The following is a 26652-nucleotide window of genomic DNA, read 5'->3' on the forward strand; positions in this document are numbered from 1 at the left end:
TTTGCCCTCTATTGATTTCACAAAGTGTTAGATATTAATCCTATACATATCTCCAGCACCTCCCATTCCCCGCTTCCTATTAAAATGCGGTTATTAGTCCTTTGCGCGTGCGCAATTCTTTTCTTGATTTGGGTCGGTGGTCTTGATTTGAGTCAGTGGTCTTGAAAGATGAAGTCAGGGATCTCTTCATCACCATGAACTTTCTACCTTCTATTGTGGGCAAGCCTCGGGAAGCCTTCTGGAGACGGTCCGTACCTCCTGCCTGTATTTGATCATGCAATCTAGGTGCTGGCTATAATTCTATCTGCTTCTTTTGTCCTTATGGCAGTTCATTTACTATAAGCAAAGTTGCAGACAGGTGCATAATGGCGAATAGCACTGAACTTCTTGGCTAAATTTCTAACTCTTCGTTGACTTGTCTTTTGGTTCAATCAGTACAAATTGCTTCTAACTCCCAGCTAAAGTTTAACTTCATAATCTTGACTCACTGCTGGTCTTGCTTTTGTCTTCCATATGATTTTATCTTTTGCATGAAATGCTTGTGAAGTGCCTCCGCTGTCCCTTGTGTCCCCTGGGCACCGACAGCCCCGGGCCTTGCCCTGCTCCCCCTCCCACGTTCCATCCCGGCTGGCGGAGCCTTGGAGCTGCCGTGGGGCCGTGGGGCTGCCCCGGGAGCTGCGCCCCAAGCCGGGGCCCCTTCCCAGTGCTCCCAGTCTGCCCATCCAGCCTGGAGCAGCCAGCGAGGGCTTCAGCTGGGGCGGCAGAGAGGCGCTGCTGGGGGGTCCCAGCTCCGCTTGGCTTGGGTTGTTCTTCCCAAGCTGGGCAAAAACGACTTTGGGAGTTTTCTGCCACAAATCTCTCCCCCCGTGCACTCAGCCAAAGGGGTTTGGGGCGGTTTTCCCTTTTTGGGGGAAAACAAAGCGAGGCACTGATGCTCCCTCGGGCCGGGAGCAGCGGAGAGCTTTGTTTCTCTTCTCAACTGAATCGCGGCTCGGGGGGATGCATGTGCCCCTTAATGTGCACCCCCACTTTGTATAATATCCGATATTCATGGCTCTGTGAAGTCTTTGTTCTTCTGGAAGTTCAGGAATTTAGCAGGAGCTTGGCTGAGCAGCAGTTCGTGTCAATTAGTAACATTTTCTGAAATTTATGGTTTCTCCCATTACTTCCTTATCTCCAAGTCCCTGGCCCTATCTCCAATGGGATTCACAGCATCTGTTTGTAAAGACACGTTCATTTTTTTCCTTTTAATCCTCCTCTTCTTCTTTTCTGAGTACTTCTCTTTACAAACTTTAAAAATGCCTTAATCTGTTCTTCCTGGGCCTTCTTTGGTTTTGGGATTATTCTCAGTGACCTCATTCTGTGTCCTTTTGTAGCCGTTTCTGGGTCAGGAGGCCTGGCTGCCACCTGCATGCCCTTGATCCCCTGCTGAATGAGCTGCACTGAGCAAGGTGTGGTGCATGGTAAAAAGATGAGAGTTGCTGCAGCACCTGAGAGGAGAAACAGCATTGGTTTAACCCATGGTCTGCCAGGGAACCACGGAAACGTGTCCCATTCCCATCCTTTCCACATTTGGAGCAGTACATGAGCTGCTTTCTTATTTCCTTTCTTCTCTGTCTCACCACTTCTCCTTTGCCATCTCTTTGCCAAGAGCAGTTTGAGTCATTTAATTTTCCACAACTTCCTGGTCCTTCTGCTGGAAGAGAATCTGATGCCATCCCAGGGTGAAATGTGGCGTTGCTCATGGGAGTGGATTGGTGGGTGAGAAGGTCAGGAGCTGGAGCTGTGTGCTTGGTTATGATTTGGAGGACAGCTTGTAATCTAACGATGCATTGAAATGATCAGTGGGTTCTCTGGCACCTGGTATGAATTTGTTTGGGTTCCCAGGGGCTGCTCCATGGTGTTGTAGGATTTGTTCTGGTGGCCGTTCATCTTTTCCCCATTTTTGGGCGTTCTCTCCAGCCAGGGATGCATCAATTGACCGCTTTTCTGTGATTAATCATCACATCCTTGCATTCCCAAGTGATTTCACTGACCTTGTGGCAGCAAAAGCAGCCCAGTGGTCAAACCCACCCTGTATAACACAGAGAGTGCCAGCAGATGTTGGAGTGGGGAGAGGGATGATTCCCCCCCGCTTTTGTGAGTGAAGTTCTCCCAACATTCTCCGTTTGCTGTTTTCCTTTGCAGCTTCAGGGATTTCTGTTGCAGAGTCAGAGATGCTCAGTGTGGGCTCTGCCTTTAGCGATGCAAATTCCGTCAGTGCAGGGAGGCAGAGCTTGGGGTGAGGGGCAGAGGGAATTAGCCCAATTCCTGTGGCAGGCAAGGAGAGCCTGGGACATTGTGCACACTTCCCCCGGCAGAGTTAATTTGCATTTCTAAAGCTCCTCTGCTGGCTGCCTGGAAGGAAGCTTCTCTTGCAGGGCAGCCATCGGGTGACTCACAAGTGGCCCCCAACAAGCAGCTTTCTTTTTTTTTTTTAAATGTTTTTTTAACTGTTTATGAGTTAAAGGGTCAGTTTTAAAGCTCTTCCAGTTTTGCAAAATGTAGCCTACAGGTGAACATTGAAAAACCCATTCCAAAATTCTGCCATCACTAACAGACACGCACACATACACAAAAAACACCCCAAAGCAATAAAGATTTTTGCTGCTTTTTGTCCTAAGACTAAAAATTGACTCTCACACCCTGGCCCAGACCCATCTGACAATATCAAAGTAGGATTATTAAGAAAAAGCCTTCTAATGTTGTAATCTTATCAAAACTGTGGGAAGGACAAAAACTCCCCAACAACCTTTTTAGTGTTAGAGGATTAAGGCTGAAGAAAAGGAATACAGAAGCTAAATTTTTAGCAATATAACACTGAACATTTATTAGTAGAACAAAGGCAAATCACAGCCTGGGGCACTTGGCAATATTGCCAGAGGCGCCCTCCATTCATTTTACTGTGGACTGAAGTACTCTCCTGAACTGTTACATATTCATTAACCCAGAAAGGAATTTACACTTCACTCCCCTTTCCCCCGCTCCGGTTTCTGCCCCTTCCCCCAGCAGGACACCGCCTCAGTCCTCTGGATCGCTTCAGAACTGCAGACAGGCCCCCTCTCTCCGGTGCCTCCGCAGTCTCCAGCCTCATTGGCAGCTGCCAGTTCCCTTGGGCGGTGTGAGTTCTGATGAGGTAACAATCTTCCTGGGATGCTTGCGGTTTATCTTCTTTGTTTCTCTAAGATGTCTTGGTTCCTGGCTCTGTAGTTGCTCAGCTCAAAAGACATTTATTACCCTGTGTTTATTAATACATTTCTTAGCGTATTACAACTATTTCGAAGTTACAATTTACCTTAATCTCGTTTCTACTTAACTACATTTTACCTTAACACTATTTCTACACAATCCATCATCACTTCTAAATGTTTGAATCATATATGTGAAAGACAACATTTATCATTCACTCATTTATCACACCAGGGTAAGGAATTGCAGACATGGATTCCAGGGGAGATAATTGAATATCTGCCCTGGGTCTGGCTCTTCTTCTTGCCAAAGCCAATGGCAGCAGCCGTACCCGTGGCATCTTGGTTTCTCTCAGCAGCTTCAGAAGGTGTTTCTTTCTTTCCCCATTCATTCTTTCTACCCGACCTGAACTCTGGGGGTGCTGGGGCGTTTGGAGGTGCCACTGTGTTCCTAAAGCAGCCAGAACGGCCTGAAGGATCTTTCCTGTAAAATGAGTTCCCCTGTCTGTGTCTGTTGCTTCCACAATCCATATCTTGGAATTGTTTGTTCCAAACATGCCTTAAGAACTGATGCAGGGATTGCTGAAGCATTTGGAAATGCTTCTGCCCCGCTGTGAGCTGCCATGCTGTTAGCAGAAGATATTGAAGCCTTCCTGCTCAGGGCATTTCAGTGCCAGGCTCTTCCAAGCACCCCCAGCTCGGCCCTTTGAGCTGAGCATGCGGGCGCTGAGCTGCGCTTTGTCTCATTCCCTTTCCTTCAGAGCAGCGTGTCTTGTCACTCTTTTCCCTTCTGCTGCCCCTGCAGAGCCATCCCTAAACACCTTTTCTCCCTCAGGCCAGGGAATGTCTGGTAAATCTCTCCTAGCCCAGGTCTGGAGCTCTGTCACTTGGCTGCAGCCATGGGTTTCTTGCCAGCCCTGTGTCCAGGGCCGTTCAAACAGGAGGCTGGGTTCAACCCTTGCCCTGTGCTCAACTCTGAATCCTCCTGTTCCATCCAACAAGTTTCATTCTGTAAGAACCGAGCGCTGCTCATCCATTTAGAGGCTCCTTTGGTTAACAAAGCTTTAACTTGATGCCAGGCTGGAACAATCAGAGATTGTGCTGCTGTCATTTTTCAGGCCTCAGTTCCCATTAAAGCCGGGGCTGCACAATTCTGCAGACAATGAGGCCACTCTCTGGCCACTGGGTTAAACATTTGAGCCCAGGAATTCCTTTGGCATGGCCCTGATTAACATCCCCATGCGATTCAAATGGTTTTTCCCTGTCTGGGAGGGCCAGGGCAGGAGGCTCAGTTAATCTGCTTTTGAAGCCTTGAAACTTGTGCTTTCCTTCTGGTGTCCATGGTGGGGTTTCTTGGCTGGCAGGAGAGGAGTGTTGTAGGGAGAGATGCCTGGCTCCAGAAGCGCTGCCTTTAGCAGGGCCTCAGTAAGAGGCTGTAACCCCTTCCTTGCCTCCCTTGGAACAGGGTATTGCTTTTAGACACCACTTGTCCTGGATGCTTCAGAGGAATTTGGAGAGGCTCCATATCTGATTTTGCCTATTTCCCTGGGGCTGCCCACACTTCTGGGTTCCCTTCAGCAGAGGCCTTGGCAGACATTTGACACCAAGGTACAGCAGCATTAGCCTCTGTATCTCCTTTGACAATATGAATTTGCATTCCCACTTCAGCCACCAAATCCCTTCCCAGTTAATCACAAAATAGGAACAAACAGAAATTGATGTGTTTCAAACCCATCTCCCACATCTACTAGTAGTGGTTGAATAAAACACCCCTGCTCCTCTTTCCCACTTATTGCCTGAATAATGAAAGAACTTCTTGACAATTTCCCCCCTTAGGTCTCAGATTTGGAGTGGATCGAGAGGCCCCTGTGTCCATCAGGAGCGGCCTCGTCTCGATGCAGAGGCGCCCTGAATGTTCTCAAGGGCTCTGGTGCGGTGGGTCCCTGGTGTGCTGGGAGCTCTGAGAGCCCTGCCAATCCATGTCCATCAGGGGTGGACTTGCTGGTGCTGAGGGTGCTGCTGTCTGTGCTTGCAGTGTCCTTGTGGCCTGCAGCTGGAGCCCTGATTCCTTGGCAGGGGCTGTTTGGGTGGGCTCTGCCGTGCCGAGGAGGGCAATGCCTGTGCCAGGTGCTTGTGGCCGCCGCCGTCCCCTGGGTGCTGGGGCCCCCTTGGGCCCTGCGGTTCATCCCTGGGGGGCTGTAGAAACTCTGCCATGGCCTTTGCCTTCACCTTGGCCTTTTGCTCATCCCTTCTTGCATTCCCCTGCTGAGCCTTTCTGGCCAAGTGCTGCAGGGGCTTCTTGTGCCTCTCCTGCAGCCCCCTCAGTGCCTGTGGGTGCTCATCCTCTGACAGCTGCTGAGCTTTCTGCACAATCATTCGTTTCTCCAGTGACCCAAACAAGATCGATGAAAGAAAATCCTGATCCTTCCACATCCTGCAGCCTCCTGGGGGCCGGGGGCCACTGCCGGCCCTGCCCGGGGGGTGTTGGGGTCAGGCAGTGCCCGGCGCTGAGCCCCGGCTGCCCCACAGCCCCGGCCCGGCCCCGCAGCTCCCCACAGGCCCCCAGCCCGTGCTGCCCTGTCCTGCTGCTCCCCACCACAGAGAAACACCCTGAAATCCTGAACTTCTTTGTTTTCCTGTCCTGGAGACCAGGGATACAAAAGATCTGGATCAGCTGGCAAATTCTGAGGATAAGATGGTGCTGAGAAGCATCCCAGTCCTCACTTTTTTCTCTTCCTGCTCTTTTCCATCTTCCTTTTCCTTTCTTACCACATAGATTCCTCCTGCTGCTGTTTGCCTTAACCATATTCCTGCACACTCCCTTCAACCAATCCCTTCCCAGCACACCAACACCATCCGTCCCCTGTTGCTGAGACCCCTTCTCGACTTCCCTTTTTACCCCGCTGGGTGTCCATGTCCTTAAATACCGCTGGGAGAATGTGCAAACTGCCTCCACCTTGTCCCCTTTTGTATAGGACACGATGTCCATGGTTGTGTTGAGGCTTTGTTGTTGTTCTGGAAGTTGAGGAATTGAGCAGGAGCTTGGCTGAGCAGCAGTGTGTGTCAATCAGTGCCATTTTGTGGAGCTGATGGTTTGTGGTGTCACTTGCTTGTGTCCAAGTCGGTGTGGCTGTGTCCGAGCAGATTGAGAGCATGTGTTTGTAGGGAGGCGTTGCTGTTGTTCCTTGGCTGGGGGTGCCCGGTTTTCGGGCCATCCCCCCTGGAGCAGGGTGTCCCCCCTTGGTGCAGGCGCGGCCCTCAGGCAGCGCTCAGCCAATCAGAAGGCGCGGCGCTGGTGAGTCAGCAGTTGCCAGGCAGAGCCGCAGCGCCCGGCGCTCCCCAGCTGGAGCCCCCGTGTGGCCCGGCCTTGGCGCCCCCCGCGAGGGGAATTTGGGGAGGTGGGAGGGGGGGAGCGCCAAGGCCGGGCCGGCCCGTGCTGTGCTGGCAGAAGTGGCTGCGGCGGGGGCCGAGTGCGGGCAGGAGCGGCCGAGAGCCCAGCGCTGCCGCAGCCCGAGCTGCCGCAGCTGCATCCCTGCTGGTGCTGTGGGATGCGAGAGCTCTGGGGGACAGAGCGAGCCAGGGGTGGGTGCTGGGCCTGGGGGGAGGAGGAGAAAGGCTGGAGGAGCAGGGCTGGAGAGCAGAATGGTGAAAAGATGCACGTGGGAGCAGCAGGTGGGATTCTGCAGGAGAAGGAGTAGTGTGAGGAAGAGGAGTGTGAGGAAGAGTAGGGATACAGGAGGCGGAGGAGGAGGAGCAGGAAGAGGAGGCACCGCAAGGTTCCAGCACTCGCTGTATCTGCAGCCTCCCCCCAGCCCCAGGAGCGTTGCCCCCCCCCATCCAGCCGGTGATCAGGGAGGGGGATCCACGATTTTCCCGTGGGTGAATCTTGGTATTTCTGAGGTTTCTTGGTCTCCATGTTGGTGCTTTGGTTTTTTTGTGGGGGCTGAATGTTTATATTTTGGAGGGTGTTTTGTCTGAATCTTGATGTTTTGGGAGTTTTGGGTCTGTGTCTTGATGTTTGTGGGACTTTTGGTCTGAATCTTGGTGTTTTGGAGGTTTTAACAGACACAAGATGCCTGGTGATGGCCTTGGGCAGGAGAAACCACAAGCCGAAGGCGCTCACCCCTTGTTTCTCCCCCCAAACCAGGATTTGTCATTCCCAAGGCGTGGCTGGATGGAGGAGGAGGAAAAGCCCCGGAGATGCCGCACGAGGAGGGGCTGCAAACGCAGCCCAGAGAGATCCAAGGAGGAAAGAGCCCCCCTGTGCCGGGAAGGCGGCCGGAGATCCAGGGGGAGCTCGGAGCTGGGGGAGAAGCCTCAGGGTGGGGAGAAGCCCCACAAGTGCTTGGAATGTGGGAAGGGCTTCAGCTACAGCTCCCATCTGAGGGTACACCAGAGGATCCACACTGGGGAGAGGCCCTATGGGTGTGGGGAATGTGGGAAGGGCTTCAGCCGGAGCTCTGAGCTGATCCGGCACCAGGTGGTCCACACTGGGGAACGGCCCTATGAGTGCTTGCAGTGTGGGAAGAGCTTCGGGTGGAGCTCCACCCTGAGGGCACACCAGCGCACCCACACTGGGGAGAGGCCCTACGAGTGTTCTGAGTGTGGGAAGAGGTTTCAGAGGAGCTCCCATCTTCTCGTACATCAGCGCACTCACACGGATGAGAGGCCCTTCCGCTGCCCCGACTGCGGGAAGGGCTTCAAACACAACTCCCACCTCATCAGGCACCGGCGCATCCACACCGGGGAGAGGCCCTACGAGTGTCCTGAGTGTGGGAAGAGCTTCTCCAGCAGCTCTCACTTGACCCGACACCAACGGAGGCACCGCTAAGGGAAGCCCTGCGAGTGCCCCGAGTGCGGGAAGAGCTTCGTGCGCTGCTCCAGCTCCATCCCCCGTGGGAGGATCGGCGTTGGATGATCCCCAGTGACCCCCGTTGGGCAGAGCCCTGGTGACCCCCGTTCCGGGTGATCCCCGCTGGGTGGGGGGAAGGTGTTGGAGAGATTTCTTTGCCTTCTCCTTGTGCTGCTGGGATTTGGTTGGTAATAAATTCCCTCCCTGTGCCCAGGCTGGCTCTGTTGTGCCCGTGCCAGTGCTCAGGGCGGGATCTCTCCCGGTCCTTCTCTCAGCTCCTGGGCCTTTCCTTGTATTTCCTGTCCCTGTGCAGTAGCAGAGGGCAGGGACAGAGCAGTTTTGGTGTCTCCCGGCATCCAGGCAGGGCCAGCCCAGCCCCCGAGGGTTATGAGGGGGTTGTGGGGGTCCCCCATTTTCGGGACACTCCCGCTGGAGGAGGGTGTCCCCCCTTGCTGCAGCCCCATCCCTCAGGCAGCGCTCAGCCAAGCAGGGAACACCCTCAGCTGGGGCCTCGTTTTTGGGCACAGCTGAGTCCCTGGACCTCTCCATCCCCATTTTGGGGTGCAGCTGAGCTCCTGGATACCTGAGTCCCCAGTTTTGGGGCTCTATTTGGCTTGCACAGCCTGGTTTTGGTAGCAAGGTTGGTTCAGAGGTGGCTTCTGAGAGAAGGATCTGGAAGCTTCCTCCATGTCTGGCGGCTCCAAAGATGGAGGTGCCGGATGCAGAGATTCCCCCACAGCCCCTGGGAAGGAGGGAGGGGTGGGGGGAGGGTGTTTTTAAGGGTCTTTTTTTCCTTCTCATTCTCCTGCTCTTATTTTTTTGGTGTCATCAATTTAATTAATATCTCTAATTAGAGCCTGATGTGCCCGTGCCAGTGTTTGCTGATGGATCTCTCCCGGTCCTTTTCCCCACCCAGGAAGCCTCGGTTCCATTTTCTCTCCCCTGTGCGGCTGCGGGGGGCAGGGACAGAGTGGCTTTGGTGGGTGCCTGGCACCGGGCCAGCGTCACCCCAGGCCATGGGCACCCCTGAGATCCCGCGTCCCTGGGGACACATTTCTGGGCACAGCTGAGCTCCCACCTGCCCTGCACCTCAAGGTTCCCCCTCTAAAAAAACCCCACCGCGAGGCTGCAGTGTCCCTAAAGCCCCTCAGCCAATCAAAATCATGGCCAGCGCTGGCCATGGGGCGAGTGGTGGCAGCTGGGGCCGTATTGGTGGCACTGGTGGTGCTGGGAGCCCCCCGGCTGCGGGCACGAAGCTCTCGGGTGAGCGTGGGGGGGCGGGACGTGATGGGAAAGGGGGGGAGAAGGGGGAAAAGGGGTGATGGGACCCCTAAAATGAGTGAGAGCTGGAGGGGACCCTCAGAGGAAGAGCAGGAGGGGGCTGAAGAGTGGGGGAGAAACGGGTGGGAGGGGGTGGGAAAGTGGGGAAAAGTGGAGGATGGGACCCTAAAAGTGAGCGGGAGTGGGCTGGGGATTGGGGGATTGTGGGGAAAAGGGTGGCAAGGGTGAAAAGGGGGGAATGGGACTCCAAAACTCCTCTGGGGAGCGGCTGGAAATGGCGGGGGAGGGGATGTGAAATAGGGAGAAGGGTGGAAAAGAGGAAGTGGGAGCACGGGCAGGAGGGTCCCATGGCGGCCGTGGGGCACAGGGGGTGCGGAGCGGGGATCCGGGGTGGCTCCCGGAGCTCTGGGCGTGCTGGGGGCTGCAGGGGGGCACCCCCTGAGCTGTGTCCCGCACACACAGGGGTGTTCCAGGGGATGATGAAGTCCGAGTGTCACTTCATGAAGGGCAGCGAGCGGGTGAGGTTGGTGCAGAGGAGCATCTGACACCGGGAGCAGCAACTGCACTCGCCAGCGATGTGGGGCTGTTGGTGGGGGACACCCCGTGTGGGGAGAAACAGGCGCAGTGCTGGAACAGCCATGCAGCAAGAGTGGGGTACAAAGGGGCTCTGGCGGACAGGCTCTGCCGGCACAACCGCGAGATCGTTGCCCCGTTGCTGGCGGAGCGCAGAGGTGCAGAACGTCGGGCAGAGCGAGTCCCCTCGGGCCCTGCCCTGGGGATGAGCCTGGAGCCCCTCAGCCCCCCTGGAGCCCATCCCCGGGGCCTCTTGTCCTCCCAGGTTCCCCTGAGCTCCCCTAGTCTCTCCCAGTCCCTCCCAGTCCTTCCCAGTGTCTCCCAGTTTCCCTCCGCGTGTCCATCCCAGCCCTGCGTGGCGCTGACGCCCCTCAGCCAATGAGAGCTCGTCTCTCTGATGACTCATCAGTTGCCAGGCAGACCCGCAGCGCCGACTGCCCCGTGCTGGACTCGGCCTCCCAGTGCCGCGCGCTCCATTCCCAGTCGCTCCCAGTGCCCTCCCAGTGCCTCCCCAGTGCCCTCAATCCACTCCCCTCTCACGAGGGCAGCTCACTTCTCTCAGAACACTCCAACCCAAAGCTGTCTATGCTTCTAGGCCGATCTCTTGTCCTGTTTCTCGGTGTTGGGCATTCCATCAAGAGCCACCCTTCTTTTTAGCCTGGGCAAAGGGGCTGGGAGAGGGTTTAGGGGATCCTCGGAAGGCAGGGAGACACTGGGATGGGGTTTGTGGAGTCCTGGAGGAGATGAGAGTGGGTTTGGCATGTGCTGGAAGGTTTAACGGTGTTCTGGACAGATCTGGGAGGAAAAAAAGAGGGGTTTGGGGGGTCCTGATGGCTCTCTGGGGGGTTTTTTGAGAGGTCCTGACCTCTGTGGACCCCCCACAGATGCCAGCGGACACTGCCCGCAGCAAGATTCTGACGGGGATCGGGGACTTCGTGTTGGGCTTCATCTTCCTGGCGCTGGGGCTCGGCTTTCACTTGCTCGAGGAGGTGACGGGGGGTCCTGGGGATCGCATCCCCCCTCCCCCAGAGCGTGTGTGCCCCCCCGGGCCCCCCAGCCCGGTGTCACCCCCTTTGCTCTGCCCACAGAGCTCCTGAGCCGCCGGCAGCCGCAGCCCCTCCCCGTGGCCTCGGGCCCGGCCGGGACCCCCCGCTCCATCCCCGCGCTGATTTTGGGAGGGTCGTGTGTCCCCCCCAGCCCTGCTGTCACTCTGCCCCCAGCCGGCTGCTCCCAGTACTCCCAGTAAGGCTTCCCAGTTCACCCCAGTGCCGTTTATTGGGGGGCAGTGGGAGGGACTCTGGGGAACCCCGCGTGGGAGCCAAGACTGGAGGGGCAAAACCGGCCCTGGGATGGATTTGGAATGGGGACCCCCGTGTGTCCCCCCCGTGTCACCCCGCTCTGGCTGCTGGGAGCCCCCGGCTGCGGGTGAGGAGCTCTTGAGTGACTGGGGAGGGGCGTGGGGACGATGGGAAAGGTGTCTGAGAGGGGGATAAGGGCCGGGGGGACAGCGGGAAAGGGCTTCCCATGAGAGTCCCTTTTTTTCCCCATTGTTAGGGAAGATGAAACAGGAAAGCCTTATAAATATGATTGCCTGACAAAAGATTTTGGGAATATGAAAACTATAAGCGACATCGAAATGAAAGCCACTTTTTGAGATACCAGGTCTTAGTTACTGAACAACTGGAAAACAATGGTATGGCCGACTGAAGGTAAACCCCTCTTGATGGAACAATACCCTCTGCTTGCAGGCAGGTCCAAGGGTCAGAGCAGACCCTACTAGCTCAGCAGAAGGGGTCCAAAGAGTAGTTTTTAGAAGTTAAGATGTAACACTCTATGGTAATATAAGAACTCATGTAGGCTGTATGTAAATGCTATAGGATTTGTATCTTGTATTAGATTGGTTTGTGACAATTAGAATATTCAGTACAGAAGATGATTTATTGTATTGTAACCAGGACTTCACACACTCTTACTACACTCTCTTACTCTACTCACTTCTTCTTCTTCACTCTCATTCCTCTCGCTCTCTCTCTCTCTTTACTTACCCGCTCAATCTCTTGCTCTCTTGGGCCTGCTCAGAGCTGTCTGGCAGCTCTAAGCAGTGCCCCTGTACCCACACCCTTTGCAATAAACCGCATGTTCCAAGATCTGACTTCAGAGATCTCTCGTCTCCGTCCGTCCCGACCGTCCGACCCACCAAAGCACCTACACCCATCATTTGATCTCTTGAGCATTTCCCTGGGGCTCTCGGGGGGGGGCAGAACCTCACGGGGGGGTCCCCAAACCCCTGTCCCTCCCTGGGGGTCTCATGGGGGGTTCCTCCCCACCCAGCAGCTGGTGCTGAGGCGGCCGTGGGGCAGAGAGGGGTGGGAAAGGGGTGTCCGGGGGGTCCCTTGAGCTCCCAACCTGCTGTGGGGTGCTGGGGGCTGCTGGAGGGGGGCACCCCCTGTCCTGTCTCCCACACAGGTGTGTTCCATTCCTGGGGAAAAGCCCACTGGCACTTCCTTGATGACAACAACTGGGTGAAGTTCATGGACAGGAACATCTACAACTGGGAGCAATTTGGGCACAGAGGATACCCCAAAATTTGGAGGTGGGATGGAGTTGTTCTGAGGTGGAATTGAGCCGTTTGCAGTGGGATGGAGTCGCTTTGAGGCGCCTTTGATCCCTCTCGGCTTTTGGGGTGCAGAGCTGTGAGGGACTGAAATGTTCCGGGTTAATGGCTCAAACCATTGGCCACCGGCAACAGCAGCGGGGCCTTTGCTGGCCGTGGGCACAGGGAGCGCCCGGGGGCACAGGGGGGAACACTCAGCCCGGAGGGGACGAGCCGGGCCTGGAGCCAGGGAAGGGCAGAGGCCAATGGGAAGCAGATCCGGCCAGGTGGGACAGGGCTTTGGAGCAGGGCAGCGCCCTCCCTTACACAGCTGGCCCAGCTCTGGGAACCCGCCCGGGGCAGGCCCGGGACATGCACACAGAGGGCTGGAGGTTTCCATCCCTTCGCATGGGCCATGCCTGGCTCAGCTGCGCTGCCGGGAGGGGCAGGGCCATGTCTTAGAAGGGGCCATAAACCATCAGAGCCCCCAAAGTGCCCCGGGATCCACAGTGTGACATCGGACACTGCAAAACTCCCCCGGGGGAGGTGCCTGGGTGTTCACCCAAACCTGAACCTGTATTAACCCACGGAACTTGGAGTTTCCTGCGCTTCCCCAGCCCCCACGGGATCCAGCCTGGGACCATCACTTACACCAAGGACAGGGACATTGGAACAACCCAAACCAAAAGTTTTGTTGCTGATCCAGGGCTGCTGACTCTGTATCCTTCTACTCTCATACTTTCTTTGCCCTTATACATTTCCTAAGTGTTACTTTTATGCTTTTAATATTACTGGAGATGGTAACCAAAAGGGCTCCAAACCCCCTTCACACAGCAACCAAACTGTTCTGAAATAAACCCTACAGAGATATATTTATAAACACAGATCTTTCAGTGTTGTTTCACTCTAATCTGCCCCAGGGGAGCCATGAACCAGACCCTGGGTTACCCTCGCCTTCAGGGGCGGGGTGGAACAGGAGCCGGACACGGGGGAAGCTTCTGGAAGCTGCTGACGGAAGCCACCCCTGGAGGCCCCCTATTTCCAAAGCCTGGCCATGCAAACCCAGGACACTGGATCCAAACATGGATCACTCAGACGGGGGGACCAGGGCTCTGCCTGTCGTGGTTTGACACAGCTGAGCGTCAAGCACACGAAATCTGTTATTTTTCATAAAGGGAAAATAAGAAAATATTGAGGAAAACTAGAGAGCTGCGAGGCAAAACAGGTTCAAACTTAAACAGTTGCTGTACAAAGAAAAAGTTTATTACCAACAGAATTAAAAGTAAAAGGAAATAACAAGAAATTCAAGCAAACCTCCCCTCTCTTCCAGCACTTCCCTCCTTTTACCCAACTCGCACAAAGGAAGCAGAACATGGGATTTTAGTCAGTGCTGCAGTTCTTGAAAAGTCTCTTTGTTATGCTTAAGGAAAAAAGGGTTTTCTTCTGCATCACGTGGTTCCCAAAGTGCCACCAACAGCAGACCCGCCCAGAAAGAAACAATCTGCTGTGGTGTAAAACATCTCTTGGGCGTGCCCAGCCCCTGCCTTGGAGGGATCTCTGCTGAGAGAAGAGATTTTGTAATCGCCCAGCAGGACTCGCTGGAAAGGCAACCACTTCTTTGGTCACAGCGAGAAAAGACAGACCCACAGTCCTTTAGGAGACCCTATGCAGATCCTTTGTAACCCATTGGCCTTTACCGATCCCCTGTATCCCTATAAAGCCAGCCCTCTGCCCCTGCGAGGAGAGAGAGCTGCTGCCGTCCCTGGCTTTCCCCTTCGCTCGAGTACGGACCAGCAATAAAGCTACTCTGTGCGGAACCAGCCACACGAGTGTCTTGTCTCTCTCTCTGGTCTGGCTTGGCCTGGAGGCTGCCCTGCAGAGCTGAGCTGGAATCACGAGCTGATAATCACTGAAGAGCTGACAGTCTCTGCACAGGCCCTCCTGCCAGCAGCTGAGGTAAGACATCGAGCCTCGGGAAGGCGATTCCTTTCGGGACCATCTCCCCGGACCGGGCACCTCTTCCTGGGTCAGAGCCACTGACCCCATCACCAGCTGTAATAATCTCTGCCCTGAAAAATCTCACAGTTCCTTCACACTGCCAGACAGGGGCCATCACATGGGGTTATTAATCTTTTTAAGGATTAATTACTTTGGCCTGAACACAAAGGGTTTTGGGGTTTTTTTTGTGAAAGGAAGTCTCTAAAAGCCTTTCAATACTTCTATATAGCCTGGCATAGGCACTTTTCATAATTTTCCTGGGCCACGGGTGAACTTTTCATCCCGCCATGTACTCCAAATGGATCCAAGAGACAAACAGTTTGTGATATTACAGTTTCTTACCACGGCCTGCAGGAAGGTTTTTCAGCTACGCGCGAGAATCGCGGCACCGCCCTCTTTTCTCCCATCTCCATTTCCAGCTCCGTCCCACAGGACTCGCTTTCTCTTCTCTCTGACTCCGAAGCCGCCACGTTGAAGAGTGTTCTTGTTCGGGCTTTACGGTGGAGAAAGCCTCGCTCCCTTTGTGCTGCTGGCTGCGTGGTGTCCTCTTCAGTTCAGCGCGGAGTGTGCTGGCTGCAGACAGGAGGCTCCGCCGGCTCCCGCTGGCGCCGGCTCCGCGTGGAGAGGAGAGGGACCCGCCGGTCCCAGGGAGCCGCGCCGGATGGGTTTAGCTGTGAGCAGTCCATGGCTGGCTTTAGCTGCCTGCGGCTCTGGGACAGTTCCCCCCCAGCAGTGACACAGGCTCTGTGCCGCGGCGTTGGGAAAGGAGGGGGTGCAGGGGCCCTGGCCCGGCGGGGCCCGGAGGCTCCAAGGCCCCCCCACCTTCCGGCAGGAGAGCTGGAACGAAAGGAATTCCTGCGTTTCCGAGTGGTTTAAATGTGTAAACTGTGAGAAGCATCATTAGTCTAAAAGACTGTCCATCAACTCAGGGTCAACCCACTACACCAGCTCTGCTGGAAGTGGGCAAGGGCACCAGAAACCCCAAGGCCCAGCCAGTGCTGCTTCTGGAGGTGCTGGGAGCGGCCAGGGAGGCAGCCCCAAACTGAGGGATAGGAAGGTCTCTTCCGGCCTGGATGAATCTGGGACTCGGGGATCGCCCCAGGCCAGGTGCAGCACCTGGCACTTGGCCTTGTGAGGCCTCGTAAGGTTCTTGTTGTGCCACTTCTCAAGCTTGCCCAGGTCCCTGTGCACAGCCAAATCCTGCCATGGTGCCCCTGCCACGCTCAGCTGCCCGTCCCCTGCAAACGTGCTGAGGGGGAGCTCGAGCCCCTGCCTGTGTCATTGGGGACGCCACTAAAGAGCCCCAGGGCCAAGGCAGAGCCCTGAGGGACACCCCTCGTCCCTGGCCTGCAGCTGCACATGGAGCCAATGCCCCCAAGTCCCTGGCTGCGGCCATCTGGCCAATGGCTCGTGCCCTGAGTAGCCCACCCGCCAAAGCCAGTGTGTGGAGATTGGGCTGTTGAGTGGGACTGTGGCCAAAGCCTCACAGAGGCCAAGGGCTACAAGTGCCCAAGTCCAGGGCCTGCTCAGTGCTACTTCCAGCAGGCTCGGCTGCTGAAGGGGCACCGGCTACGGCCCTTTGTGACACAGGCGCGTGGTGTCACGAAGGGCCCTTGGCCATGCGGAACCTGGGGGTGCCCAGAGACCCTTGTGACATCAGAGAGCCCCGCCCTGGCCGAGGGTATCTAAGGGGCGCAGAACCTTGGAGTGCCCAGTCCGCTGAGAGCCACTGTCGCAGAAGGAAGCAGCTCCCGCAATCCTTCTGTGCTACAGGACCTCAGAGATGGAAGAGGACAAGGCAAACCCCAGCTCCTCCCAGCCACCCACCCCTATGCCCAGCGAGCTGCAAGACCAGACCCTCAGCTGGCACTTGGTGGGGGCAGAGAGTGCCTCAGTCAGGCCACAGACAGACACTGAAGAGGAGCAGGGGCCCTTTGTCATCAAGGAGGCAGAGAGGAAACCTGGCATGGATGAGGAGCCTTGCCAGGGGAGAGACACTCGGCCCCAAGAGATTCGCCTGTGGGAAGAGGCAACAGGCCGTGAGTTGTCCCAGTGGGTACCAGCAGTGCCAGTGCAGGAAGTGTCCCTGTGCGGAGTGTGGAGTCACCAAGGGCTGAACCCGTGGAAGATGGGTGTGAGTGTGCAGTGGGGAGATGGGGCACAGCAACAGCTCTACCAGAGGGAACAAAGAGTGAAAGTCCAGGAGCTGCCCCAAGGGGAAGAAGAGGGGAATGACCCAAAGCTGTCCCAGCAGGGCGAAGGAAGGGTGAGGGGCCAGGAGGCAGACAGGGGGTCACTCCTGGCAGAGAAAGGGAGCGAGGAGGGCACCTCAGCTGGAGACAATGAAGACTGCCAATACCACACCCAGCTTGAGCTGTCCCAAGAGTGCCAAGGTGCGGCAAAGCCAGAGCTGTCCCAAGGAGAGGTCAGCAGCTCCCAAGACCCCTCTGACAGGGATAACGGCATCGAGCCAGAGCCGTGCCACGCAGAGCTCAATGAGTGGGAAGAGTACATCTACCGAGAGGTTTGCATAGAGGAAGATGGCAGCGACAGAGACCTCACACAGAGCACCTGGCAATACACGTGCATCTTCAGCTTCGGGGTCCCGCCCTCGCTGCCGAAGGACGCCGCCTGGGACGCACTCAGCGTCCTCGAGCTGCGCGAAGAAGGCGGGCGCCGAAGCCTGGCAGCTCTTGCGGCAGACGGGCTCCCGGCGCCCGTCCCTCGGGAGGCCTGGGCCGAGCGCCCGGCACGGGAGCCGCTCTGGGCCTCGCTTCCCCCCGTGCGAGGCCGAGCCGCCACGGGACCCGCAGCTTCTCCTGTGCTGGCCTGGCAGGAGCCGGGGCCTGCCCCGCACAGCCCCCGCGGCCCCTCGGCTGCCCAGCCGGCTGCCCCCAGCAAGCGGCCCGGCCGCCTCAGGCGGGCGCTGCGGGCGCTGCGGGCGCTGTTCCGCTGCCGCTGCCTGGCGCCGCGGACGCGGGAGTAGCGCCCGCCCGGCCCGGGGCTGCCGATGGCGGCCGGGCCGGGGCCTGCGCGGGCCCCCGGGAGCCGCACGGGCGGCCTCGGCCTGGCCGGGCCCCGCAGCCTGAGCTGCCCCGGCTGCTTTGGGCCGTGCCGGGGGCGTCTCCCCGACGCCCAAAGTCACCGGCGTGGCCGGCCCCAAACAGCGCCCGTGGAGCGCGCTCGGTGCCGGCGCGCTCGGCGGGGAAGCCCAGAGAGTCACCGAGGTGCCCAGAGACCCTGCCGGGCACCCGGTGCCACTGGCACCCGGGCAGCGCCAGCGTCGCCCCGAAACCACGTCCCCAAGGGCCACATCTGCACAGCTCCTGAACGCTGCAGAGACAAGGACTCCACCACTGCCCTGGGCAGCTTCTTCCAGTGCCTCACGCCTCTGCCAAGGAAAAACTGCTTCAGATCTTGAATCTGAACCTCCCCTGGTGGCATCAAAGGCCACGGACATGACTGCAGGACTTTGACTCAACAAGTGGAAGCTGACTTTAAGAAATAGTAATAGTTTAAAAAAAAAAACCCGGAAATTAAAACAGCCTCCTCATACAGGAAAAAAGAATGGGAATAGGAGTAGGAATAGGAATAGGAATATTGTGATGATGAAGAAATAGCAGTAGTAAATAGGAGGAAGAAGAAAAAGGAATAGAATATTAATAAAAATAGTAAGTTGAATAAGAATAATAAGAACATAGGAATAAGAAGAAGAAGAGGAAGAAGAAATAGTAGTAAGCAATAAGAATATGAAAAAGAAAAGAATAAGCATAACAAGTGAATAAGATTAATTAGAATAAGAAGAATATGATAAAGAAGAAAAAACAGTAGTAGTAAATAAGAAGAAAAATTAAAATAGGAATACGAAGAATAAGAGTAAGATGAAGAAGCAGGAGTAGTAGAAGTAATTAAAAAGAAGAAGGCAAAGAAGACTTAGATGAAGAAGAAGAAATAGGAAATAGTAATAATAAGAAGAATATCAAATTAAAATACACATCCACACATCCTCTAGAATCCCATCCCTCCCATTTGTTGTTCAATAAAATGCATGTCCAATACAATCCGTTTGTTGTCCTCATATGGTCTCACTTGCACCTTCCCTGGGGCACAGGCGTCTCTCCCTCTTGGCATCCTAACCCATGGGCAGGGTCCCTTCCCGCCACAAGCATGCCAGGATTCTGTCAGGGACTCCCTTCTCTTCTTCCCTCTGCTTCCAGCTGGAAAACGTGCAGCAAAGCAGCCTTTGCTGTCTGCTCTGGGAGCCCTCCCAGCTGCTGGACCTTGTCCCCTGGCCCTGCACAGCTCCCTTGGGAGGCACGGCAGGACCAGCAGCGTGGGAGCCTCGGGAATGCCCCTCTGGGATCCATGGCACACACTGCAATGAGCTGGAATTCCAGTTCCCAGTGAGGAAAAGATGTTCCTGCCCTTCAAGGCAAAGCTCTGAAGGGGCTGAAACCCAAGTGGAGCAAGATCTTACAGTGACATTTCACTGCCAGCCTCCATAACTTCATCCAGGGCTGCTTTAGCTCCTGGATTGGGGAAAAAAAACCATCAGGGGAGGGTCTTTGGCTGGGAGCTGCCCTGGGCAAAGGGAGACACTGGGAGGGAAAAAGAGCAGGCAAAGGAAGGCAGGAGAGAAAGGAGGACCCGGCCAAGAGCATCACTCCGGATCTCTGAGGGAAGGGGAAACCTTTTGTTGTATGGAAACCAACAAAAACTCGGAGTATCTCTGCCAGGCCACTGAAGGCCTCTCCTGCCCCACTCTCCCCAAGCAAAGTGCCCCTCCTTGCCCATCCTCGCAGCACTGTCCTCATGCCCTTCTGCTCGTTGTGGATGATGGGGCAGAGGGTTTGTTCCAGGGCATCCTGCAAGCACCAGGCAGGACAGTTCCACCAGGATGGGAACCCAGCTCAGGGCTGAGGGACTCAGAAAATCTAAACACCAACACAACACCAACAGGGCACATTTGTCACTTTTGCTACAAAAGGCAGCACTGAAAATGATGGGTAATGAGAGCCTCCTAATCACCCCAATCCCTTCTCCATCTTAAACTTTCTCTGAAATAACCAGAATAGCTCTTCAAATTCCTTCATCTTTGTCAGTCCTAGATCTTTGGAGAGCAGACTGGGGAAGAGAGCACAACATCAGCATGTTGGTAATCAGACATGGCTTGTTGTCCGTTTCTCCTTACTCAGTTACAGCGGTAGATATTGGGAATAACCAGCTGTCCTGAGGAATTTTTCCTGCAGCAAGTTATTTTCCTGTCATGGTCCATCTGTAATTTTATTACTTTATTACTTATTAAATGACTTATTACTTATTAAAACACCAACATACATACAGTACAGCGCTTTGCAATTACTCCCCCTTATATTTATAAACCTCAAAGTCTTCCAGGTCTTAACAACATCTTTCTTCTATTCTTACTCTTTGGGTGCATCAAAGACTCCTACTCACAGCAGTAGAGAAAACCTTCTCGTTAAAGAGTACCAGTGGTACAAGATCTACCCAGGCAGCCGTAGCTGTGGCTACCAGAGAAACATCTTGCTGAGATCATACCCAAAGCACCCCAGTTTAAGGTTTAATTTTCCTTTATTTTTTTAAACAAAAACGGGAGAGATGTTGCCGTGCACCTTCCCCCCCGTACTTGGTCTGTCCCTGTTCATTTCACTGTCAATCAGTTTGCAGTTTCCCCTCCCCTTGCTGCATTGTATACGCCTTGCCTTAGCTGCCAATCCTTGATGTACACCACCCCTTTCCCCTCGCCCTGCTAGAAAGTTCTTCTCCCCTCGATACCCCCTTGGTCCCTTTGAATTTCTCCCCTCCCCTTGTTTTCCCTCATTGGCTAATTGTATGTCACTCCACCTGTGAACCCTCCCCTTCTCCTTCCCCACTGGTCCTGAGATTGTTGCCGCCCTTTGTCCAACCCCCCTTTAAAAAGCTGTGCAACCCCTTTTCTGGGGTCTTCGGTCCCTGGTCCCCCTGAGGACAACAAAGCCCTGGATACTCTACTGGAGTCCCCTCCTTCCTTCTTGCCTCTGCCTGCGAGTGCAAACCATTCAGCACCCTGAGAGCTTTGCCTCTTGCGGCGAGACCAGCTTCATCTTGGTCTTCGGAGCGCATCAGACCCGTCACTGCGAGTGACCGGGCAGCTCCAGCAGCGACAGTTATGTACTTGGAATCGCCGTGCTTATGCTCAGTGGCAAAAGCACAAACCCAGAAGCAAGGCAGAAAAGGGTACTTACTTTCAAGATATGCAAGATTTTTAAATTACAAATGACCAAAGAAAAAGGGGGGATTGAGAAACGGGTGATCAGTACTTAATTCGTGTAAGCACAGTTAACTATTGGGAGACAGCAAATGTTAATCACAAAAGCGGAGAAGCAGGATTCGCCCTAATCTTGTCAAGATAAGAGGAACAAGAATCTGTTTGAAACCAGCACAGAAACTGCTGAGTCACCCCACAAAGGACTGCCCGTGCTCCAGAAAGAAAGGTGAAAAGGGCATTGTGATGAAGAGTACGGATCTTCATTGGAAAGACCCGCGAGGAAGAAGAGGAGCCTTCCTCAGTGCGACCACCAGGACACACCACTCATGTGTGACACATATGCTAAGGATATTAATGACGTCCAAGAACTGATTTGTATAACCACCCCTATCCCAAAGAATGTGATGAATATTCATGAATTTTACCCATAATATTGTGTTGTAGGAAGTGCCGTGTGTGTGTGTGTGTGTGTGTGTTTTTGGAGGAGAGACCCCCCACGTATCCGGCACTGAATAAAGCAAATACCCACTTATCTGACTGTCTCGGAAGTGCCTCTTGGCCCAGTTTGGGCGATTCGGGATCCCAAAAAGCTGCCAGGGATCCCAAAATCTCCAAAATCCTGTCAGGGATCCCAAAATTTCCAAAATCCTGTCAGGGATCCCAAAAACACCATCAGGAACACCCCCAAACCTGCTGGGACATGTCCCGCATGGCGGCCAGGACTGCAGACCCCAAAATCCTGAAAGGGACCCTAAAAACCCCATCAGGGATCCCCTGCGGCACAGGTCCCACATGCAACCCCAAAAACCCCCAAAAATTCATCAGGGGGTCCCATAAAGCCCTCAGGAACACCCCAGGGACCCCAAAACCTGGCTGTGACAGGTTCTGCGTGGTGGCCAGAACTGCGGACCCCAAAATCCCATCAGGGACACCCCAAAATCCTGTCGGGGACCCCCTCCCGTGTTGGGGACAGTCCTGGGGTGTCCCCCCATCCCCTCCCGGTTTGTCCCTTGTCCCCCTCCCGTGCTGGGGACAATCCGGGGGTGTCCCCCCGATCCCCTCCCGGTGCATCCCGTGTCCCCTCCCGCCTTGGGGACATTTGGGGACACCCCCGTCACCCAGGTAGCCGCACGGCCACGTCCCAGCCGATGCCCGAGGAGCAGCGGTGACAGGGACAGTGCGCGCCGGGAGGCGGCCATGGCTGTCACCCCCCCACCCCGGGCAAAGGCTCTTAACGGGATCAGCGCTCACGTGGCACCGGGACCGGGATCAGGATCGGGATCGGGGTCAGGATCAGGGTCAGCCACCCCCGGGATCGGGGTCAGCCACCTCCGGGATCGGGATTGGGGTCCGAACCTTAGTCAGGATCGGGGTCAGGATCGGGATCAGCCGCCCCTGGGATAGAGATCGGGATCAGCCACTCCCGGGATCGGGATCGGGATCAGCCGCCCCCGGAATCGGGGTCAGCCACTCCCGGGATCGGAATCGGGACCGGGATTAGGATGGGGGTCCGCGCCCCCGGGATGGGGGGAGATTTGGGGACATTCTTGGAGACAGCACAAAGTGTGGGGGGAGCTCGGGGGGCGGCCCCCTCTCCTGGGGACCCTAAATCCCCCCCTCCCCACCCCAGGGGACGCTGGGGACCCCAAAACTTCCCCTCCTCGAGTGGCCAGAGCGAGCTCTGCGCTCCGGGACCGGACACCCCCTGGACCGGGCTCCGCGCTCCCGGACCGGACACCGGACACCCCCCGAACCGAGCTCCGCGCTCCGGGACCGGACACCGGACACCGCGTCCAACACCTAAATGCGGACCGGCCTTCTTATTTGCATAACCCCGCCCACCAGAACGACAAACCACTGGGCAATACCAGCGTAATTTGCATGGCCACGCCCACAAGCCCACACGCCACACCGAGCAGGGCCCACCTATTTTACATAACCACGCCCACCGCCTGCAAACGCACGGCGGGAAACGTTCCGCTATTTCCATAACCACGCCCACCCACGCCCACCAATCACACCGCGGTATTCTCCTTGCATTTTGCATAACCCCGCCCTCATCCTGGCCACGCCCAGCACCGGCTGCAGCCGCCGCCAGTCGCTGTTGCCTCCCAGTGCTCCCAGTAAGTGCCGTACTGGGAGGGATCGTGCTCCCAATTCCTTCCCGGTGCTCTCAGTATCGGTCCCAGTGCCGCGCGGGGCGGGGCCACTTTGGGAAACCCCCCAGGGCACAGCGCGGCTGCTCTGGGGTGTCGGAACCTGCCCGGGCCGGGGCGGGAGCGGAGGAGCAGCGGGAGGAAGAGGAAGGAGAGAGGAGGAGGAGGAGGAGCAGGAAAAGGAGGAGGAGGAAGAGGAGGAGCAGGAAAAGGAGGAGGAGGAAGAGGAGGAGCAGCAGCAGAAGCGCGCGGTTCCGCCGCCCGCCCGCTGAGGCCGCAGCTCCCCCGGCTCCGGCAGCATCGCCCCCCCGCATCCCGAGGTGAGCGGGGAGGGGGAGCTCGCCCCAAATCCATCGGGGGTCTCCGGGAGGGTTTTTTGCGGGGCAGGCGATGTTCGGAGCTTGCAGGAGCCCAAAGCTGAGCCGCAAATGCCCCTTGGGGGGGGTGTGGGGGCGATATCGGTTTTGGGGATCCCCGGGAGAGCCGGGGGGAACGCGGGAGCCCCGGAGTAGGGAGAGCGGAGGGGGGCGATTCCGGAGCCGGGGGACCCCCTGCAGCCTGGAGGGGTGGGGGAGGCTGGAGATGAGTGGGGTCCGGGCCCCTCGACACTGAAAGGAGCGGCGACTTCTCGAGCTGGGCTCGGGCAGCGGAACCACCAAACCCAAGGCGCTCAGGCCTTGTTTTCCCCCAGAGCAGGATTTTCCATTGCCAAGCCGTGGCCGGATGGAGGAGGAGGAGGCCGCGAAGAAGAGGAAAATGCCCCGGGAGCCCCAGGCAGGTGAGGAGGAAGTCAGTGCCCCTTTCCCTTCTCTCCTGCTCCATCTCCCAGCCCAGCATCGTCCCCGGCTGCAGGACAACCCCGCTGCCGACACCGTCCTGCTGGGGACAGACTGGGGGGATCTCCTTCCCCTTCCCTGTGGCACAGAGGCAAATCCCATCCTCTCCTTGTCCTTCCTCCCCAGACAGGGAGCTGAGCACGGAGCGCAGAGAGAGCAAATCCCCGTGGCAGAAGCTGGTGGGAGAGGCCGTTTTGAGTGGCTCCACGGGGCAGGAATCTAAGGGGGAGGAAGAGCCCCAGAGATGCTGCACAAGGAGGGGCTGCAAACACAGCCCAAGGAGGTCCAAGGAGGAAGGCGGCCGGAGATCCAGCCAGAGCTTGGAGCTGGGGGTCCATGAACAGCTTCACAATGGGGAGAAGCCTCACAAGTGCTCAAAATGTGGGAAGGGCTTCAGGTGGAAGTCCAGACTGATTGTCCACCAGAGAATCCACACCGGAGAGAGGCCCTACGAGTGTGGGGAGTGTGGGAAGAGCTTCAGAGACAGCTCCAGTCTGATCTGCCACTGGAAAATCCACACAGGGGAGAGGCCCTACGAGTGTGGAGAGTGTGGGCAGAGCTTCAGCCAGAGCTCCAACCTGATTGTCCACCAGAGAAGCCACACAGGGGAGAGGCCCTACGAGTGTGGGGAGTGTGGGAAGAGCTTTGGCCGGAGATCCAGCCTGTGGGCACACCAGCGGACGCACACAGGGGAGAGGCCCTACGAGTGTGGGGAGTGTGGGAAGAGGTTTCCAAGGAGCTGCAGTCTCCTCAAACATGAGCAGAGTCACACGGATGAGAGGCCCTTCCGCTGCCCCGACTGCGGGAAGGGCTTCCAGCGCAACTACACCCTCATCATCCACCGGCGCATCCACACCGGGGAGAGGCCCTACGAGTGTCCCCAGTGTGGGAAGAGCTTCTCACAGAGCTCTAACTTGACCCAACACCAACGGAGCCACCACTAAGGGAAGCCCTGCGAGTGCCCCGAGTGCGGGAAGAGCTTCGTGCGCTGCTCCAGCTCCATCCCCCGTGGGAGGATCGGCGTTGGATGATCCCCAGTGACCCCCGTTGGGCAGAGCCCCAGAGCTCCGTGGTGCCGGTGATCTGTGTGGGAAGACACCAGGCTGGGGGGCTCCGCCTCTTCCTGGCTCCCAGTGGCCTTGATTTTCTTTTCATTTCTCTTTGTCCTTTCAAAACACCCAAACCCGGGGTAAAAATAAAGATGTTGAACTAAGACATGGATGGGGACGTGGGGGGATCTTCCAGGGGATGTGGGAGATGCTGGCTTGAAGGGAGTTGAGGGTTCCTGGTGATTCATTAAATCTCGATATCCGTGGACAAAGACCCTCTAACTAATTAAAGTTAGAAAGTGGTATGTTTATTCAGACACCAGTGGGGGGGCATGGGAGTAGCCTCCTAAAGACATGCCAGCCAAGTACAAGGTTTCTCGTTCTCTATTTATTACTCAAAGTTTTACATCTTCTGCATATGTATGACCCCAGCACCTCCCATCCTCCGCTTTGTATTAAAATGAGATCATTGGTCTTTCACGCATGCGCAGTTTCTCTCTTGAATTGGGTCAGTGGTCCTGAAAGAGGAAGTCAGGAATGTCTTCCTCACAGTGACCTTTTTACCTCCTTGCTGTTGGCAGGCCTTCATGACCTCTTGGCGCAGCCCAAGATCTCCTACTTTTGATTAATTATTACGAAACCCAGGTGCTGTTCTTGGTTCTGTTAGTTTAAATATCTTTTGATGACATTTCATTCATTTTGGTTCCTTCTATAAACAAAACTTAAAAATATAATGGCAAATAATACATCACTTAGCTCTAGCTTAGGCATCTACTAAGCATTAACTTATCTTTTGTTTTTCTACTTTGTGTCTTAATACAAATTTCTTTTAACTCTTAGCTAAAATTTTGGGGACAGGGTGAGGGGTTGTGGGAGCCGCTTCCTGAGGGGGAGTCAGTCTGGAGACCCCTGGGCTGGACTCCTGGTCTGGGCATTCCAGCTCCCATTTTCTGCTCTCTTCCTCCCTTTTTCCCACCTCTCTCAATATTTTCCCATCGTCCCCACCACACCCCTGAGATGCCCACATTCACCTGAGTCCCACTGCCCCCAGACACGGGAGCTCCCAGCACCACCAGTACCACCAGTACGGCCCCAGCTGCCAGCACACGCCCCATGGCCAGCGCCGGGCAAGTGTCACCAGCCCCAAAGCAGCCGCGCTGTGCCGTGGAGGGGTCCCCGTGGCCCTGCCCCACGCGGCACTGGGAGCACCAGTCCGGACCAGTGCAGAGCACGGGTGGGCAGCGTCAGAACCCATGAAAGTGGTTCCACCACAAGCCATTTAGAACCCCCCAAACTGGTGGAAAGCATCAGGATCCTCCCAGAAAAGGCCTCACCTCCGCCTCTGAAAATGACTGGGGATTCTCCCAAATCCGTTTATAACTCCCCCAAAACTGGTGGAAAGCAGCAGGATCTACCCTAAAATGGGCTCCCCATGTCCTTCCCTGTGGGGCCGCACTCCAAGTGCAAGAGCCAGGTGTGTCCCCCCTCCCAGTAACACATCCCTCAGGACTGGAGGGTGCCCCAAAACCTCCTCAGGAACCAGATCACCCAAACCTCTTCATCCCAACATGTGTCTGTTTCCTTCCAGACCCCATCCCAGCCATCCTCCCTCTCCCAAATACAGCCCCGTTCTTACGGGGGCAGAGCTGCTTCTAGGGGCATCGGTGAGTGCAGAGGATCCTTTATCCCCCTCGTGCCGCTCCAAGCTGCCGAGGGCAAAGCCCTGGTTTCTAGGGCTGTCCCCGCTCCTCAAATCTGTCGGATTTAATGCCCAAGTGTGGCCGGGACACGGCCCCGGGAGCTGCGCTAATGCCCGGCG

The 26652-nt window shown here is 56.1% G+C and overlaps 2 protein-coding genes across 2 annotated transcripts in view; both read left to right on the plus strand.

Annotated features, from left to right (window-relative positions):
* LOC125318795 (zinc finger protein 239-like) overlaps positions 1–26652 on the plus strand; it is an 80705-nt gene that overhangs the window by 26386 nt on the left and 27667 nt on the right. The window lies entirely within an intron of this gene.
* On the plus strand, positions 7504–24760 carry LOC125318826 (zinc finger and SCAN domain-containing protein 2-like; the record flags this gene model as incomplete). Its single annotated transcript, XM_048289759.1, is given in 3 exon segments — positions 7504–8047; positions 24130–24722; positions 24725–24760. Coding segments are annotated over 3 exon segments (1173 nt in total), but the record flags the coding sequence as incomplete, so codon positions are not given.

Source organism: Corvus hawaiiensis, chromosome 31, assembly GCF_020740725.1.
Source record: "Corvus hawaiiensis isolate bCorHaw1 chromosome 31, bCorHaw1.pri.cur, whole genome shotgun sequence".
Taxonomy (NCBI): Eukaryota; Metazoa; Chordata; class Aves; order Passeriformes; family Corvidae; genus Corvus; species Corvus hawaiiensis.